This window comes from Vicugna pacos, chromosome 21 (genome assembly GCF_048564905.1).
Source record: "Vicugna pacos chromosome 21, VicPac4, whole genome shotgun sequence".
In the NCBI taxonomy this organism is placed as follows: Eukaryota; Metazoa; Chordata; class Mammalia; order Artiodactyla; family Camelidae; genus Vicugna; species Vicugna pacos.
The window spans coordinates 3912322-3931721 of NC_133007.1; the positions used below are offsets into that span (position 1 = coordinate 3912322).

General features: G+C 46.6%; 1 protein-coding gene across 1 annotated transcript in view; it reads right to left on the bottom strand.

Moving 5' to 3' along the window:
* C21H1orf21 (chromosome 21 C1orf21 homolog) overlaps window positions 1-19400 on the bottom strand; it is a 206587-nt gene that overhangs the window by 128500 nt on the left and 58687 nt on the right. The window contains exon 2 of the mRNA XM_072945940.1: window positions 376-600. Within this exon, the coding sequence (XP_072802041.1) occupies window positions 376-469 (94 nt within the window). The 5' untranslated portion in view covers window positions 470-600. The remainder of the gene's footprint in view (window positions 1-375; window positions 601-19400) is intronic.

Genomic DNA, 19400 nt, shown 5'->3' on the forward strand with positions numbered 1-19400 from the left:
CATTGCCTCAGTTATAAATCCTCCCCTACTTTTGGACGTCCACGTGTTCAGTCCTACAGTTCTCTTGGACCAGGACACCCTGTGGTCACTGTCCCTCGCGACTATTTAAGTTCTGCTAAGTTCTTCAAAGCTTCATGTAAATGTAGCTCCTGCATGAAACCTGCATGATCCTCCTCCCAAGTCTTCTATGTGTGAAGTACGATGAACACTGTCTGATGTAAAAGCTCATACTGATCTTTATCCTGTCTCATCAGCCCTCGACCTGCCCCACTGTCCCCCCGAAACGGAGTAACACAGTAACACTGCAATTACTCACTGCCACTTAAGTGCAAGGCCTGGACCGACGGACCAAGGATGAAGCTCAAAGGTACTTACCGCCAAACACATCTCCGTTCTGGTAGCTCTTCCCTTTCTGGGCTTCCTCTTCATTTTGAACAGTGGCAACATGCTTGGCGGAGGCACAGCCCATAGTCTCATTCGGTCAGCTTCAGCCGGGCTGAACTGCAAATCATCTCTACAGACACAGGGACATTTTTTTTTCTCTCTCTTTAGACACAAAGAAAATCCACCTTCTTGCTGAGTCGGTCAAGATGTGCGCACCTGCGAGAAGAGAAAGCCAGATCAGAGTGGGTGACATGAAACTCGTGTGTGTGTGTGTGTGTGTGGCCAGCGCTGCCCTGAATTCCTGCCTGACTCCACAGGACAGGGGTGTGACTGGGTGCTGAAGAAGGAAATGCCACGTGGGACATCTCTCATCCGATTCCTGCTTGGAAGGCCGGGTCGGAAGGCCTCCCCCGACCGCACAACGTGTGCCTGGACTTTTTGAGGAGCTAAAAAATTTCTGTTTAGTTATTCAAATAAGTATTTGAGCACTCCCACTTGCCACACACAAACTTGAAGTGCCATCTAGGTTTGCTAAGGTTCTGGGATCTGATAAACCTTCAGAGGAAAGAAAGCACGCCGACGAGGTGCACCGAGCTCCGGAGGCTGGGGAAAGTCAGAAACTCGGGCTGGTTTCCACACGCCTGGTGGGTTTTGTACATGATTCAGTATTTCATTTGACCCGAGGTGACACTGTTTTCAAGGATAAAGAAAAGAGACGGGGGCAAGGACTTGGACTTTTGTCCATTTTCTGCATAGTCGGCTGCAGTCTAAGGACCGAGAAGACGCAGGGATACGAAGAGAAGAAATCAAGGCGGTTGTCCACGTCTTTCAGAGCGTCCGTGCCTCTGCCTGACCTCCACTATAGGCGGCAGGAGTACTCACGGATAAGCCACGGAGGCGACAACCCGCTGGTTAGCTGGCGTGCACTCACCTTCCCCTGCTCTACTCAAGGTCACCGCCCAAACCCTCAAGGTTTGCTCTGCTCAACTTGCTTGTTTTTACTGATTTATTTTTTCATCATCCTTACCGAGCCCTCCCAGTCTTGTCGATGTTTACTTTGAAACATCTACCCATGCCTCCGTCTCCATCCATCCCCGTCAACAGCCCTTACCTCCTCACGCCCACGCCCACGGCAGCAAGAGAAGCAGCAAGCCGCCCTCCTAACCCTCGTCAGCACCCACACCCCACCCTCCCCTCTGCCCTTTACAAACACTCGTTTCTCAGTCCCAAGGGCAGTGCTACCAAAACGCAGCTGCCAAGGTTTTCTCTTCCAACGAGACCAATGCCCGAAAGCCCTCCTTCCTAGAGACTGAAGACATCTCTGGATGTAGAAACCCTACCATTTAAACCACCTCATCTCAGCAAAGGAGCTTTTCATATTAGCCTAACACTAAAAGGTCATTCTAAATCAGCCTAATGAATGAACTTAGGTAACACAGGTGACAACCTTACATTCAGCCAAGCACATGCAAATGCCAACACCAACTTGACTTGGCGGCTGTACCCCCAGCTGGGTGTGGAGAGCTCTGCAGACATCTCCATCGCTGGGTGCATCGCATCACTGACAGAACATACAGGGCTAGCTGGTGAAGTTTTACAAGCAAGGGAGATTTTTTTTTCCATAGTCAATTGCTTATCAGTTTCTGTAACAATTTTAGGTAACCTCAGTTTAACCCATTTCCCCCTCTTTAAAGCTACGGAACACACACACACACACACGCCCACAGCTATTCTCATGATATCTAGCCCCTAAAGCTACAGGATTTCCATTGAGGGTCTACTCATACTGGTCTGTAGAATACCAACATTTAAAAAAAAATCTACACAATACAGTGTAGTAAGTGCCGTGATAAACGTTTCCCAGAAATCTATGACAGTGCAGAATTCCAAAAACAGCAGATTCCATTATGACTGGGCAAAGGCAGGAATTAAAAGAGGAAGCGGTATTTTGTAGGGTCTTAAAAGCTTGGTAGAAATCTGCCAGGCTGAAAGGGTGGGAGCATCATCCAGAGGGAAATAGCTGCTTGAGCTGAGACACTGGAACGTGGAAGAGCGTGGCATGGGGTTGTGTGTGTGTGCGCGCGCGTGCACAGGCATGTGTGTTCAGATGAGTCGAGGAGGGAGCGGGGCAGGGAAGGGGACTGGACTCCTGCTTGTGAACCTGGAGGAGGCCTTGCTAACTTTATCCAACGTAATAAACTATAACACATCACAAGATACACGCAGTCCGTCTGATCCCACTTTGAGAGATTTCGAATTGGCAGTGCTGAAATCCGTTCTGTCGACCTACTATAGTTTTTAAAGAAACATCCGTGAAACACAAGACAAGGACAGGAGACAGGATTCAGTTCTGAAGGCAGGAGGAGGGAACTGCTGTCTAACCAGGGGGCTGCTAAGGGTTGCTGCTGCTACTCCGTCCTCCCAGCCGGCACTTTCTCAGGGCAGCATCCCCCGGGGTCCCCCCTCCAGCATCACCAAGCAAGGTGTGGGCTCCCGGAATGAGTTCCTTAACTTTCAGAAAGGAATGTGGGGAAACCACCTCACACCCCAAGTGAGAGGGGGAACCTCCACTGCCCTCCCTGTGGTCTGCTGCCACCTCCTCAGAACAAAGTAAAACCAGAAAGGACAGCGGGAAACCTTCACAGAACCCCAGACGGACAGCACGAACCCAGAGACAGCTTACAGCCCTCCTCTTGCGGAAGTCCTCCAGCTTTCCTGTTCCGCATTCCTGTTTCGTGTCGACAGCCTCACAAGTTACCCAAGAAGTTAATGTAAGAATCTAAGGTGTGGATTATTCTCTGCCTCTCCTGAAAAGCCCTGTGCGCTGGTTCTTCTGTTTTAAACGTCGCGTTTGTGTATCAACAAATCATACTTGAGTTTAAAAAGCTGAAATCACACGAAAGTCGAACACGTTGCAGTGGGCAGATAAAAATAAAGCATTAAAAAAAACTTTTCAAAGGACTTCTCTGTTACTCAGGCATGGAAGTGAGGGGTGTATAAACAAGCAGATTAGACACCATTCTACTGAGACACACCCAGTTCAAGGGATGACTCAGGAAGCTTTCATTTAGCTGTCTTTTAAAATAAGCCCCATCGCTCAATACGAATTCTCTCCAAATCACAATTAGGTGCAGATTTTGTTTTGAAACACACACACTATGTGTTTTATGGCAGTAACTTAATTTTAAGAATGAGGTCTTCAAGTTTTACAAGTGCATCAGAAATATACTTTAATATTTTGCCCATTTTTGAAGGGGATAATTATGAATTTCTCTGAGAGGCAGAAGATCTCTAATTCTTAAAATTAACCATGGCTCACCGGGGAAAGGTTTTTACTATGTCATTTGGATTCTGCTCATAAATAACTCCAATCATTCATTCAATCAACTAATATTTATTGACAACTACTATGTGAGAGACACGTTGGGTAGACACTGGGCACACAGAGGTACACAGGACAAGATACAGTCTCCTCCCTGTCCCCACAGAACACGAACACGCAGAGGAAGGAGATCATTAGAAAGACCAGCCACACAGCCTTGTGGTCCTCTGTTCCCAGTTAAGCACAGGGAGACAGGGGAGTCCGCCCCACAGGCACCTGACTCAGCCTGGAGACTCGGGGTGTCAAGAGAGGTCAGGTTGGAGACCTGACCACAGCAGAATAAACATCACTAAAACACCCTTGAACTGCATCTCTTTTACAGCCTGATGTAACAGTGTCAAGGTTTCATTTCTACTAAGAATTCTCTCACTGAACCTCAACCCAGCTGAGACCTCGAATTCAGGAGACCCTCAGCAATGGATCCCTAATGACTGCTCTGATAACCTGCTCAAACAAGTTTCCCTTTGGTTTGTACTATCCTCCACATGAATCCGATCATATATTTTTAGCTTCCATTTTCCATTGGTTTTGCTCAGCTTCTCTCCCAGCCCCCACACCACCTATTCCGCAACCTCCCTGAAAGCAGCCCACTTAGAGAGGTAAGGCTGATGGTGCCAATGGGCGTGCAGAGAACGCAGCACCAAGCAGATCTGAGTCTTGCTCTCACATACCGCTCCAAACCGCGTGCTATTTCTGAAGGCACAGATCACAGTGTGAGAATTAAACTGAAGCACCTCTTTGATGTTTCGTGGAATCGCCTAATAGCAAGTCCCACTGAGGGCGACATTTTAAAACTGGGTAATGCATTTGGTAGGATCACCAGGCACCTCCAAAACATGGGGTCCGATTAACGGCCCACGGCTTTGTGTAAAAATCTCCCCAAGTGCTGGTTCGGCTACATCATCTCGAAGCCTGAAATCAGAAGATGTAACTCCTGCCCACGGTGCTGTGCGCTAAGCTAACGCAGCACCATCTGCACAGGACATTTTTCCTGCTTTCGATAAAATACACAAGCAGATTTGTAAATCAATTCATAACTTTTAAAAAGGACTAAAACTCTGCAACATGCAAGTTCTCCTCTCCTCTCCTCACACTGGGCTCCAAGCCTCTTCAGGTAATGTTTTAGGTCTCCTTGGGGCAACTACTGTTCCGCAACAATCCACGTGATAACATGAGGAAGTTCTTCTTTATACACAAGTTAAGTGTTACTTTTCCATGCACATTCCACACACGTGGAATGCATTTGCCGTTTTACAAGAAAAATTGTGGACTTATGATGAATTTTCTTTTCTCAATGCTGATGATTTCTCTTTATTTTTATTTTATCCTTTCATCTTTATTGAGGTATAATGTACGAAACTGCAATGTATCGAAAGTATTCAGTGGGATGATTCAATTCGCTGCATACACTAGGAGAGGATCCTCACCAAGGTAATTAACATACCCATCACTTCACATGTTTAGCTTGTTTTAAAAACAAGAACACAAATTCTACTCTCTTAGCAACTTTCAATCGTACAATACAGTGTCACCAACGATATGAAGGCTAGGAAAACCCACAAGCAATCCCGCTCAGCCCTGATTCATCTTGTAACCGAGCGTCTGCACCCTTTTACCTGCCCCCGTCTATTCCTCCCACCCCCCAGCCTCTGATGACCACAATTCCACTCCCTACTCCTGTGAGTCTGACTTTTTAAATTTTAAGATTCTACAGGTGAGTGATGCCATGCAGTATTTGTCTTTCTCTGTCTGGCTTATTTCATCTAGCATAGTGTCTTCCAGGTTCACTCATGTAGTTGCGAATGGCAGGATTCCCTTCATGATTAGGCTGAATAATGATCCAGGGTGTGCGTGTGTGTGTGTGTCTGTGTGTGTGTGTCTCACATCTTCCTGACCCATTCATTCACTGAAGGATGCTCAGGATGTTCACACACCTTAACTGTTGTGAATGATGCTGCAATGAACATGGGGTACAGCTATCTCTCTAACAGAGTGATTTCATTCCCCTTGAACATACGTATGCCAGAAGTGGGAATGCTTATGGGTTTTCCTACCCCCAATTTTTTGAACTGGAAGCACAGTTTCATCAAAAAATACACTTTTATAGAACTGGGAAGAAAAAATATGCAAAATCTGTTTTAAGAAACATCAGAGATATCTGACTTTTTTTTAAAAAAAGGCTATGGGAAATATTTCTATTTGTATAATATTGTTGATCATTTCACTTTTGAACAATTATTTGTGGATTTTTTTTTCCATTTTGAGTGGAAAAGCCAAAAATACTGTACACAGTACCCATGTCAAGAAAGGCACTTCTAAAAAAGTGAATTAAAAGTGATAAACTCCATAGAGAAGATCTGGGTGAGAACGAACATGAAGACATCACATGCAGTTTGGAGGACTGGAGAAAAATCAAATTCTGATTGCAATGGGTACACAGAGAGCTATGAAGTCAGTGGTTAAGAAAAGGATTTAGCCACACTATTAATAGATCAGGAGCAAAGTGCCCCATCTCCCTTTGATTAAAAAGGGGAATCAAGAGAAGGCAACATCTAAAAACTCCTGTCTTTGATTGAAGAAAGAACCAACATCTAAGCTCCACAAAGGAAAAAAAATACATATATATATAGATAGATAGATAGATAGATAGATAGATAACTAATCAGTCTATTTGCCCATCTGTTCTGCTTTGCTATAATGAGTGTTAATACAGCAGCCCACCGGGGGGAAGAAGAAAGACAGCTTAAGAGTGATTTCTAATCTTGAAGCTCTGGCGTCCCCGGGCTACCGTTAACACCATTTCACATTTCATTGTGCATGTTAACGATAAGACACAGAGACGTCACATTTGACATGGGGATGCTCTGGAAAAGCCGGATCCTCCTAGTAGCCACAGAAGACATTCATTCCTCGCCTCGCACTCATTCAGCGGCTTGACAATGGACGATACGCTATCAACGCCAAAGAAACGGGAATCTCTGCTGCTGCTTTCTTTATGGGAAAACCCTCAGTTCCACAAATAACAGTTGTACAGAGGTGTCTCTCAGACACATAACAAGAGTGAATGCTATGCAAGACGATGCGTTTCAGCTGGATTTCCGCAGAGAGGGAAGGGGATGGGGAGGCGCGGTGACCTGCGGAGGGGCACTGGAGGGAGGTGGGGTGCTGGCTCCGGTCTCAGGAGTCACGCGCCTGCCTCAGTGCCGAGCTGGGCTTCAGCTCTCCCAGCCTCCCTCTTTGATTCTGTCATCCACCCGGACACCCGTCCAAGTGATGCTGAGAATGAAATTACCACTTACGGAAAGGCCATTTCTTACCTAGACTCTATCTACAAACTTTGTTCCAACACTTACCCAATTAGGATATACTTGCAAAATTTTCTCCCCAGAATTTCAGGGAAGCCCTGTGAGGTCTAAAGATTATTACCAATTACGTTTTGGCCCAAAAGTGTCAATTTCAATTGCGTATAAAGTGAAAAAATGAACAAAGCTTAGCTTTCTTATTTCCTCTTCTCTATTCTGCCTTTAATGGATAAAAATAGAAGAAAATTTTAAAACGTTTCTTATGCAGAAGTGGTGAGAGAAAGCCTGTGGAATAATTGTTCTTCAGCTAAGGATTAAAGAGTCTGGCGCCTTCACCCTGCAGCTGAAAACTCTGTTCTTGTATTTCCGGTATGCGTTCACACAGGTTCATGCATGGCGGACACTGCTTCAGAGCAGGCAGGAGAGGGGAACACCAGATCCAGATGAAAGCCACGCACCCATGCCAGGGGGAGCCTGCGCAGAAGAACTGTGCTGTCTCCGGGTCTGCTCCTCCGCGTTCAAGGTCAGTGGCAGACACTCCTGGACTTTGAGTTCTCTTTCTTCTTTCCACTTCCGAGACTCAGAACACCAAGGGGATTTGCAGGAAGTCGCCAACCTGTGTCGGGGGGGGGGGGCCTTCTGACCGAGACGCGCATGACCAGGATCTTCTGACAGCTGTGCTGCTGGCTCCCCACGTCACTTGGAACAAATCCATGTGATTTCCTTGTCAGTATCCCAATAATAACATATGTTGCCCCCTTTTTTTTTTTTTGATTGTTTTGAAAATCTAGGCTACGAAGACCTAGACTATGAAATGCTTTGCAAAGCACTTATAAATGTGAGGTTACAGTCTTCTGTGCGTCCTCTGCTGTGCCGGGTGCCTGACATTACCCGTCAGACTCATGACTTTTCAGGAGTACTGGGTGGAATCAGTATTGAGTGGCTCCCACAGGTGGCCCCGAAGAAAATGAGAGAAAACAGATGGAAAGGAAAAAATAAAAATCAAGAAATGACTAGAATGTGTAAGTTGAATAAGTATGAATGACTTTTCCAAAAAAAAAAGTGCAATTTGACTCTAATCTAAACAGATAAAGTCATCATCCTTCCCAAACGGCCAGTGAAGGACACCGTGGGAGGTCTGCGTGTTGAAATGTACTGTGAAGAACAGATATGATTCCTGCCCTTGAAGGGCCAGCATTCAGATAAAGCTAACAGCTCATAAACACAAAACAGTGAAATAAAACTCCAATGACTAGTATACACTACAGGGCAAGAAAGGGATCGGAGATGTTCTTCAAAGTCAGAGGATATTTCAAGCTAATTAAATTAGTGCTTGTCTCAGCTTTATTTTATGCAATAAGAGATGTAGGAACACCCAGTGTAATGTGCTACCCTTAGCAGACCCTTGGGAAGAGACCCTCATTTACTGACGGGGAGGATGGAGAAAGATGTCATGTCAGTTTTGAGCTGTTGATCCTCGTTAACACCGTCAACTACAACAGGACAGCAGCTGGATTAATCCCTTGGAAATCTGAATGTTACTTCTGTGGTGCTGAGGACAAGAGTTGAACACCACTGATCTTTGTCTGATGCACACATTGGAAAAGCACGTGACGTTTCCACCACTGAATTGCAAAGTCTTGACTTTTATACAAGGCTAGTGTGTTCCACATTTCTGATTCAATTCAATCTCTAAACTTAATGCTGAAACGGCTTATACCTCAGCCTTAAACTGGTTACCATGGTAGATAGAAAGAAATATGATCAGCAGACACAAAAGAAATGAATTATCTAAACTAATCCTTAGGAGCAAATGTGAGAATCATTTAAAAACAAAAAATCCCACTGATATTTTCTTTGTGGATTTGGGGTGCTAATATTTGAGCACGGATATATTTAATATCCCCAGAATTATGAAAACTTTTAACAAAGTAATACTCAAGCACTTTAATAAGATCCGAATACTAGAAACTGAAAAAGTATTTCTCTCAAAACCTAAAAGCGCATGCTTCTTTCTTCCCACAATAACCTCTTCCCCCTTTTCTCCCCTCTCTGCTGAAATAAATGAGCTCATCCAGCAGAGAATGGTGCACACTCTGACCTACGATCTCCTGCTCTCCCTCTGCTCTGCCTCAGGCCAGACGGTCCCAGGTCCAAGGAGAAGTCAGCAATGATCCAGTGACTGAGTGAATCCAGCACTTCCCGGCTGGGCAGGCTGCTCACTGAAATGAGTGTCTCTAAGGGAAAGCCTTGGTTACTTGAAATTCTGCTAGAATCTTCGCGTTCCATCCGGAACAACTCAGTTTCTGCAAGTGCCCTAAAAACTTAGAGAAAGCAAACAAAAAAGCTCTGTGTTGGTGGAGGACGTAGCCTCTTACACACACACACACACACACACACACATTCTAGAGATGTAAAAATTACATCCAGTATCTTTGGACTTTGTAAAGGAAAGGAGCTGTGTGGCTCTGCATTCTCTTTTATGAGCTGGGATTAGACCCCCTGAATTCTGAGGGGAGTAGATGAGACGACACGTGGAGGGTGCTTAGCATGGCACCCGGCAATGAGTGAACAACCAGTCAGCACCTGAGAGTTACTGTCACTGTCATCACCGTCCTCATTACTTAATGGGACGGTGATGAACTTTAAGAAGAAAGGGGCGGAGGCCTAAGAGCCTAGAAAAAAGAGACAGAAGGAGCGATGAGAGGTGGACCTGTGGCAGCTTGGTGGTTCCTAGGGACTGCACCAAAGATAAAAAGACAGAATAAACAGAAACCCAGAGACACCAGTTCTGCAGCAGGAGAGACCCACGGTCCTGCTGCAGCTCCCGCGCGGACAGCTCTGAGCGCTGCTGGTACTTCCGCAGCACTTGGCGGGGGGGTGTCTTGGCAGTGGGGACATCCCAGGCGCTGTATGCGGACAAGTCGGAGGTCAGTGAGCGCTCCTAAGCTTTGTTACAGCTGTGCAGCTCCCCTCTCCCTGCTAGTATGCGTTTATGTGTCTGTCTCCTTCATCAGGCAGATGTCCAAGGTCACGACCATGTCTTAATTATTCCTCTCTACGGTCTCTCCGGCACAGGTCAGGCACGTAGTGGGTCCACAAAAGATGCTGAGAGATGAATTCTCTTAGAAACCTCTTTTCATAAAGAGATGTGGGGGGTTTTTAAGGAAGGGAGGTCTCCTCCACCTCAGGTCCTAGGTCACCAGCACGGACAGTGACATCTTTAGCACATTATCAACATAAAAATGTTCATCTAGCCAACATAGATGATTTAAAACTATGTTCAGCGTATGCTTCCTAAAAAGACAGAAAGGGAGCAACACAGGATACTAAACCAGCGTAATGGAGTTTTGAAAGCATTTGGTGCTTGTATGGTTGGCCCTAATCTGCTCCAGAAAACTGTGCTATTTATTTACTTCGACAGTCATTTTTGGGGTAACCTGTGTAGCGCTCAGTGTTCCACCTGGGCCCAGGGACTGCAGAATGGTGAGCCGGCCAGACCTCGATGTGCACTTCCCGACTGTCAGCTAGAATCCAGAGACGTTTAGCAATGCTTCTAAAACTCAGCCACCTGAAAAATCAAGCGTTTGCTTTTTGGTTTTTTGCTGAAATTTATATCTTTGATAAGCTTTCCGTGACAAAGAACAATTTCAGGATAATGTCCTCAGAGGACCAAACAAACTGAAGTTATAAATATCATTTTCAGGTAGCACAAATCAACACCCCTGAGTTTTCAAAAAAAGCAAACCAAACAGCACCTCAGCTCTCCTGCTGCTCTCAAGAAACGCACGAGACCTTGGGGAACGTCATCGATTTTGCAGAGCTCAGCCCAAACGCGCATTCTCTGCAATCATCTACTTAGAGAAAGCAGAATGGACGAAGCTGAGAGAACAGATCCAGGAGGACAAAGCGATGTCACGTGAGGCACGGCCACCCCTCCCTACTGTACCGTCCTTTCTCCTGATGGGTTTGCTCATGACTCTGCACTGGGGAGTCTTCCCACGCCTACCATCATTTTGGTGACGTTCAGTTGGGCTTGAAACAACAAAAACAAAGAGACGGCAAGAAGCCCTTCCCTAGCCTTGATGTTCACCTTCAGCCCCTGAAAAGCTATTAAGGAACATGCAAGCTGTTATGACCTGGCAAATGTTACCCAAATTTGCAGTCTACTCTAAAATAATGATTGGAAATCAGCCCAACGTTCCCCACGTGAAGTAGCATAATGAGCGGACATGGTGTTCCTTCCTGCTTGCCCGGCAAAGCGCACTGAGAGACAGAGACCAGAGCGACAGGCTTGGCAGGATTGGACAACACAGGCAGGAGCAACATGCCCGGGGCCACCGACGGGTGACCGCAGTGCAGCCTCCGGAAGCACCAGCCAGCACCTCCTGGCGCTGATGCCTTCCAGCAGGTCCACATTCAGTCCAGTCTGACATGGGAAGGTTTCCAGGCTTCATCTGGACAGAGACCTAATGCATGGCTTGATGGTCAACTCTTCCATTGGAGAAAGATACGGCAGAAAAGCATATCTTTGGGATCGGATCACATTCTGTTTGGACAAGGTCTTTGCCCAGCCGTCATCTCTGTGGGACCTCTAGTGGGGTCCAGGCTGAGGCGGTCCTGGTCCTGAATATGACAAAGGTGCATCTGGCAAGCCGCTCAGCACTCCTGCACCTGGGAGGACGTCACTCCACCGTGACCCCCATTATTACATCAAGCCATGACCACCCTAGGAACAGTTCTGCAAAGTAAAAATGGCATACATTTTCTAATTCCAAGATGTCCCTGAACATTTGTAAGAATTTTTAGGATTCAAATTCAAATCCGCATTTGTAAAATCACGTTCTGAACCCAGCCTCCCCCTGTTCATCAGCATTTTCAGGCCATATTTTTTATCTGCTTCTTTCCTCTTTTGAGAAAGGCAAAAATTCACAAGGCAATGTCCAGTGGACCTCAGGACGATGCTATTGGCAGTTTAAAAGCATCAGAGCATGATTAAAATTTTTCGTAAAAAATTGTACTTCTCATAAATTAGTAATTATCCCATTAATTTTCTACAACAAAGATGAATTAAGATTCTTAGTGTATTGATTCTGTTGAGTTCTTCCTCTGGTCCAGAATTCTTTAAGACTCACTAGTGTCTCTAGGGTAAAGCCTGAGTTACCTAGACTTCCAAGCTAGATATGTTCTCAGGGACCACTGAGGTCAAGCTTCTTAATTTTACAAACAAGAATACGGAAGACTGAGGAGTTTAGGCCACTCAGGGTCCCCCAGGACCCAGACCCACTGACCCACTGACTCGCTGACCCACTGCTGCCTCCTCCTCCTGCCCCCGGGTAACACGCATCCTCCTCACCACATTGGGCGGGGGGTCTCACAGACCACCCTGTCCCTCCATGTTCAGCTCACATGCCCACCTCTCCACTTAAGCCTTAATTTTTCCAGGAAGAAGCCTCCACACCATTTCATGCCTTCCTTCAATTTTCTCTCCTTCCTAAACTCTTACTTACAGAGCTAATTATTTGGTGTTTCCCGGCATCGCTCTCTAAATGGACACTAAGTTCTTCGAGGGCAGAAACCATCTCCTGTACTTGTCTTCTCTGTTATGTTGGAGGCCCCACCAGGCACAGAGCAGGAACTCAATAAACCTTCTTCAAAACAGCAAGCAGCAGGCTGGCTTCGTCTTCCCGCCTCTGCACTTGCTACCCGCTGCCTAGAAGGTGCTCTCCCTCCTCACCTCGCCTGGCTAACTTCCGGTTTGCACGGGCTTTCCCTCCCCAAACACCTCAGAGCACTTGACAGTCCCGTTCACAGCCTTCACGTAGGGCAGAATATTCGAATTCCTAAGTGCCAGTCTATTAGTTCCTTAGTCTAGAGAGCAAACTCCTGGGGAGACACAGGTTGTGTGGTTCTTGCTTCCTCCTGCATCCCTAGCTCCCACAGCGCGCAGCTCAGGACGTATGCTCAGTAAGCAAACACGGGGTGAATGCCTCCAAGGAGGAAGGTTTTGAATTCCTCTTGGAAATCAAAGCTTTCCATCCGCATCTCCAGTCTCAGCCGGCCTCCCGCAGGCAGACTGCTCTAGCCAGTCTAGCCTCTGGCTACTAGCCCCTGAACATACCTGCACATTCCAACCCTAACTGCCTCTGCTCACACTCTGAGCTTAGACAGAAAGCCTCCCCACTCATCTCTGCCTGTCACTCCAACTCTACTCATCCTTCAAGGCCCAGAGCGAGTCCGATCACCACTCAGAAACCTCGCTCCAGGCCACACAGATCTTCGCCTTCTCCAGATTCGTCGGCCTGTGTCCATACGGTCCATTCATCACCTATCCACGCGGCTGCCAGTCCGCAGTGGTCTTCCCATCTCAGCGCACCCTGGCCTGCGGGCATCGCCTTCCCTCTGGCGTCAGCACTTCCCACTCCACTTAGGATATGATTCCATGCATAGTCCTGGGGCATCTTCTGCACTGTGGTTTTATGTTAACTTCTGTGCATTTTGGTCTTGGTGTCCTAGTTCATTTATACATTTTTCAAGGCAAGCCATGCTTTCAGTGTCTTTGATCCTGTGCAGTTCTTTGCACAAAGTAGAAGATTCATAAATATTTGTTACTTGACACGTTGGCTAGACAGCGAAAGTGAGTGGGATGGGAGAACCACGGAAATCACAAAGAATAACTTTTGCCAAAAATGCAGTTGGAATTTCTGATTATTAGAGGCTGTTTAAAAAGGTCAAATGGTGATAGTGTAATTACCCCATAATTTGGTAAAACTGCTCTCTGAATAAAGGTTATTTTTAAATAGAAACTTTTGTCCATATGATACAAAATTATGAGAAGAGAAAATTTAATAGAAAAAGAATAAAAAGGGAAGGAAAGAAAAACACACCCAAGACAGGGGGGCCTGGCTGCAGCCTCCCCAGCTGCATCGCTCGACTTTTATCACAAGGTCTAGCTGGTGACTGAGTTAACACCACGGCTCTACAAATGCTTGCCCAACAACTCCCTGAATGTGAACACAATGATTCCTCCAGTGTCGAGGGAGAGGAGGGTGGGGTGTTAATCTCTGTTTCCTAGTTTGCCATAAACATTTCCTTGTCATAATTATTTGGATGGACTGTGTCTAACTATTTTATTTATTTTATATCTCACCCTACTTCCCCACCCTCCCCCCAAAAATGTGTACAGTAGCTGCTTTCAACCATAAATAGCAAGTTTAGAACACAAATGCTGTGTGGAGGGATCAGTAATTCTGGGTTCAGTAACCTAGCAACAGAATGTCAAGACATTCTCATCTGTACCCTCAGCTGCCAAGAAGCCACACTCCCAAGACCCGAGGCTACAAACCCACTGCTCAGATCAGGTTTGGCTAATCACGAATCGATACTGGCCAGCAAGGGGAAAATCACCAGACAGAAGAGGCTTTCCGCTGGGCTCCAAAAGCCCGCGGGTAAAGAAATAGGAACAGGAAGTGAACACACTACTGGGCACTGGGGCCACAGAGTTGCCAGTCAGGATGTGGCCCTGGGAGGATCCGAGTGAGCCAGCATCTATAACCCTCCAGCGAGCAACACCTCACATACGTTTTATATGCCAAAGGCTGGACACAGTTTTAGTGAAAATGAATTTTAATTCCATTACCAGGAATGTTCTGCTAACTGAAGACAAGAAGGAGAGAAAGGGGCTCTAATTTTTTTTTCTAATGAATTAATGTAAATTGAATCCTCCTCGTCAAGACGTGTTGCCAAAAAGAAAATGAAGACACTCCGTCTCTCCTGCCGTTTCGTTTGGCCTTGTCACCCCTCAGCCATCTCGCTCTGACACATCTGGGTTTCTAGGGGCATCTGCAGTGAAGGGTCGTCCGTTTCTTAAAGAATATACATATTTTATTGGTTTCCCTTCCCTACCTAATAGTGAAGGTCATGGTATAGGAAAGCAGCATAAAACGTGTTTTTTGAATCAACTGTTCCAGCAGCGGCAAAAATAAACGAAACGTGGGAGGCTGTTTATTTCTATGTCAAAGAGAAAGTGAAATTCTCCATAGGGTGACACGATCATTTGTTTTCCCCAATGAAGCAAACAAATCAAATAAGAATAAAACAGGAGCCCAGCCTTCATCGTTCACGGTAATGAGTTCTTGCTAGATTAACCATTCTTCCTTGTTACGCTCACTCTGAGAAAACCACCACCACCACAAAAACCAGACGAACAATGACAACAGCCAACAGCCAAAGGGCATCCATCTATCAGACAGGAAACGCAGCAGCCAGGCTGGCAGCCTTTCTGAACGCTGGCTGACCCCCGGCCGGCGGCTCTGGCTGCATGTGCAGGAGACGGGCTCCCCGGCAGGACACATCTTCAGGTAACAGCAACGATCAGGAGGACCTGTTGGTAGCAGGGTCCTCGGACAGGGAAACCCAAACTTGCCGAGGCTCTCCAGGCCAGGAGGCTGTCTAGGGAGTGCGCGTAAGGTCAAGAATCTTAGACTTACTGAAAACACTAAGAAGTACCCAATGGTACCTCTCTCCCTGGCGAATCAACCACCCGTTATTAGGTGGGTGGACCAACAACACTGTGTCAAGAAGAGCAAAGACAGAGTGTGCAAGGCTTGCGGGCAGCCCTGCCCACGGGCCTTAGGGCAGTCTATGAGATGGACGAGGCCACCACACTAGCATACAAGGAGCACCCAGTTCAAGCCCTGACTGACTGCGTGGTCTGAGGTCCTAAGCAAGAGGTCTGGCCAGCAGGATGGGTGATGTGGGTGCTCCTGGGTCACGCAAGTAGGGGGAGGTGCTGAAACTGAAAAGGAGCGTCACTCTGGCAGTGATGCTCGGAGGACGGCAGGCAGGCAAGCATCAACATTTTCGGGGGGAAAACGAAGACAAGAAGGACAAGGAAAATGGAGACGGGCTGGAGACAAGGCAGGACACCTGCTTCACAGTCAAACAGGCATGGAGAGCCACAGAAGTCAGGGCACCTGCTGCGTCACAGAGGCCAACACATGGGTGCTAGGCCATCCCTTTACCATGTGTGGCGCCCTCCACGCTGGCTCTGTCGACCTGCCAGGGTCTTCACCAGATGGTTCGGGGGACGCTGACACCACAACTCTAAATGCCAGCAACGTTAACCCGGACCTAGGGCTCCCCTGGAGACGAGAGGGAGGGGAAATGCTCCTTTAGATAAAGGGGCAGCCGCCCCCATTTTGATTTCCTCTGCTTGAGAGTAACGGGGTCTTAGTGAACCAAAAAATGGGTAGAGGATCCGAGCATATTCAGTGGTACTGACAGCATCTCCGGCCTTGGTGCCTCTTGCTGGCATCTCCACAACTCAATCTCTATTGAAAGTCTACTGAGGCTGCACTGAATTTGGTTGTAAACGTCCATCAAGGACCCTGCTTCTCCCGACAATGCGAGCAGCTGCCTGAAGGAGCAGTGCGAACGCTGGGACGGGGGGACTCACGGAACAACTTCCTCCCTCCTCAATCCGTTCCTGTCACTACCGACCACTGATTCTGAATTAAGTCTGTGGCTGAGACGCCCAGAGCAAAGCAGGGATGGTTTCAACGTAACAGAGAGGAAACACGTTTTTCTCTCTTGGGGCCCCCAGCTCCCCACAGCTCTCTGCTGTGGAAGGGGCTGTGCATGGAGCCCCCGTGCCAGAAAGTCCTGGAAAACAGCAGGAAGCGCTGAAGAGGAACGAGGCGTCAGGAAAAGACAATGCTGCACAGTGGTGGGGGTGAAGGAGACCGGGGGCAGCCAGGGGAGAGGTGAAAAAGGACAATGACGGAGAAAGGGCGGATGCAAGAGGGCTTGAGGATGCCACCTGTGCCAGCTCAACTCTGCCTCGAGACTCCGCTCACAGGGCCCCGCTTCTAGGAAGCCTCTTGTGATCCCTGCTCCCCCTGGACTGTCCTATTCAATTTAAAAAAAATCTAACTCCAGCTCCTAGCACAGTGACTGATGCATAGAAGGTGCTCAACACAGTTTCCAAATAGCAGGAATCTTGGAAATGGAGGAGTTAATGAACAGACACTGGCCATGACCAGCCTAGAGCAGCTTTGGGGTCTGGAGCCAGCACAGAGCACAGCAAACAGCGCTGAAGCCCCTTTCACAAGAAAGGAAGTCATTCAGTCACTGGGAAGTAAACAAGCAAAGCCGCGCACAGTTTCTGCAGGGTCCCACACGGCCAAACGGGGCGTTTTTATAACTGGCATCAATTCCTTACAGGCCCGGGTTTAACACTTTGTACTCTCTGACCTGACAGTGTTAACACAAGCCTTGAGAGAGCCTGACTCACCCTTCACCTTCTCCAGGAACAACATATACGTTGGGAAAATACAGCCCATTGTGTCAAGGTAATGAATTTCTTGAATGTCAAGCTATTTACTAACAGAAATTACTCCCCTGACCAGTTTCTCATCTCCCTTCCCAGTGAAGCTGGTACACGCTGACATGAAATGTCCAGGACCCTGGAAAAGCCTCCGTCACGTCAACATTCCCCTGAAAGGGATCAAGATGCAGACACACAAGAATTTCATAACAAACAGCACAATGTGACTCACGCAGAAGGCTGTCAAATAACGTTTGAGTATGATTACGACTAAGTTATTCTGGGTTTTTTTTAAAACATACACTTCACTTTATTCAAGAAATGGCAAACTCTTTGATAGAATTACCTCTAAAATAGAGAAACTTAATTTGTAGATACTGACAGGCATATGTAGAATAGATAAACAAGATTATATTGTACAGCACAGGGAAATGCATGCAAGATCTTACGGTAGCTCACAGTGAAAAAAAAATGTGACAATATATATATGTTCATGTATAACTGAAAAACTGTACTCTACACTGGAATTTGACACAACATTGCAAAATGACTATAACTCAATAAAAAAGTCATTAAATAAATAAATAAATAAATAAATAAATAAATAAACAGAGAAACTTGATGAAGATTCGCATACTACCTTACTTCCTGTTTATTTAAACTTGCCACCGACTCATTAACGTGCGAGTTGTTGTCTTCCCCTTTTCTGAAGTTCCAGCCTTCCATCATCACTTTGTTTCCTGATACAACCTTCAGGGCCCCTTAAATTCTGAATTAGTCTAAGTTTGATTCCTTTAAAATTCTCTTTAAGGCACATATTTAGACATGAATTAAAATGAATTTTGTTATGAAAAAGTTTCCCATCTCTTGTGATAATGGGCAACAAGCCAGACTGTTGTAAAAGCCAGAGTCAGTGTAAATAAATGAAGATGTTAAATCGAAATACTTTTGGCATTGTTTCAAATTCTAGCAGAGTCAAAACCATAGCTATTTACTATTCAGTACACGTGTGCCAAGCATGATACATAGTTTTCTTATTGCTTCAAATAGTCTAGATCTAGCAGTATAGGTGTTAAGTCCTTTGGAAAGATTCCTTTGATCTGTTTCCCCAGTGGGACCCTGCACAGATAAATGACTAGAAGATTGTAACAAATCTTTCCCCTCTATCAGTCTTTGGTTAAATTCCCCAAGAGAGGCAGGTATCAGCAGAAGACGGACAAAAGGGCAGACAGCCCTGGAATAATCTGTACTCTGCATCACACAACAGAAACAGTTCCTCTTCTGGGACCAGTTATCCAGGCTCCCCCCACCCACCAGGCAAAGCTCCCGAGGGCAGGACCCTGCGTCTCCTTAGGCCCAAGCATCCCCCACCCCCAGCACAGGACCCTCAACTCCACCTGCAGAGGCAGGGTGGAGCAGTTAGGACAACCTAAGCTTTGGAGTCAGACAGACTGGGGAAGAAACAGCCTGCTGTTTACCAGCGATGAGACCCAGGGAAAGGTAATTCATGGCTTAAACCTTAGTTTCCTCTTCTATAAAATGAATATAAACACCGTCTACCTTGTAGGGAAGTTCTGAGCACTTGAAGCCATGTCTACAAAGCAACTGCCATGACACCAAGCACTTGGCAGATATGGAATAGAAGACCGTTCTCATTATAAACAAGCGAATACGTATCAGGAAATATCCATGCCGTTAAATGATAAAGATGGCTGTGATTGCCTGAATGATATTTACTCTAAGTTTCACTTCCATAAAAAAGCCTCAGGACACTCAAAACTGATGCAATCTCACTCTCCCTTTATCTGTGACAGCCCTTAACAAATCAGACCGCAGATGGGGGAAGTGAGCGCCCTGACAGCTGGCAAGATTCCCACCCAAGAGGCACAAAAGAACTAGGTGCAGATGCAAGAGTCCAGAAGAGTCTGGGCAACGTAGCAGAGGGACTGCGGCTCTCAGCTGACTGAGCCCCCAAACCAGGGGTCACATGGATGATCACAAAGAG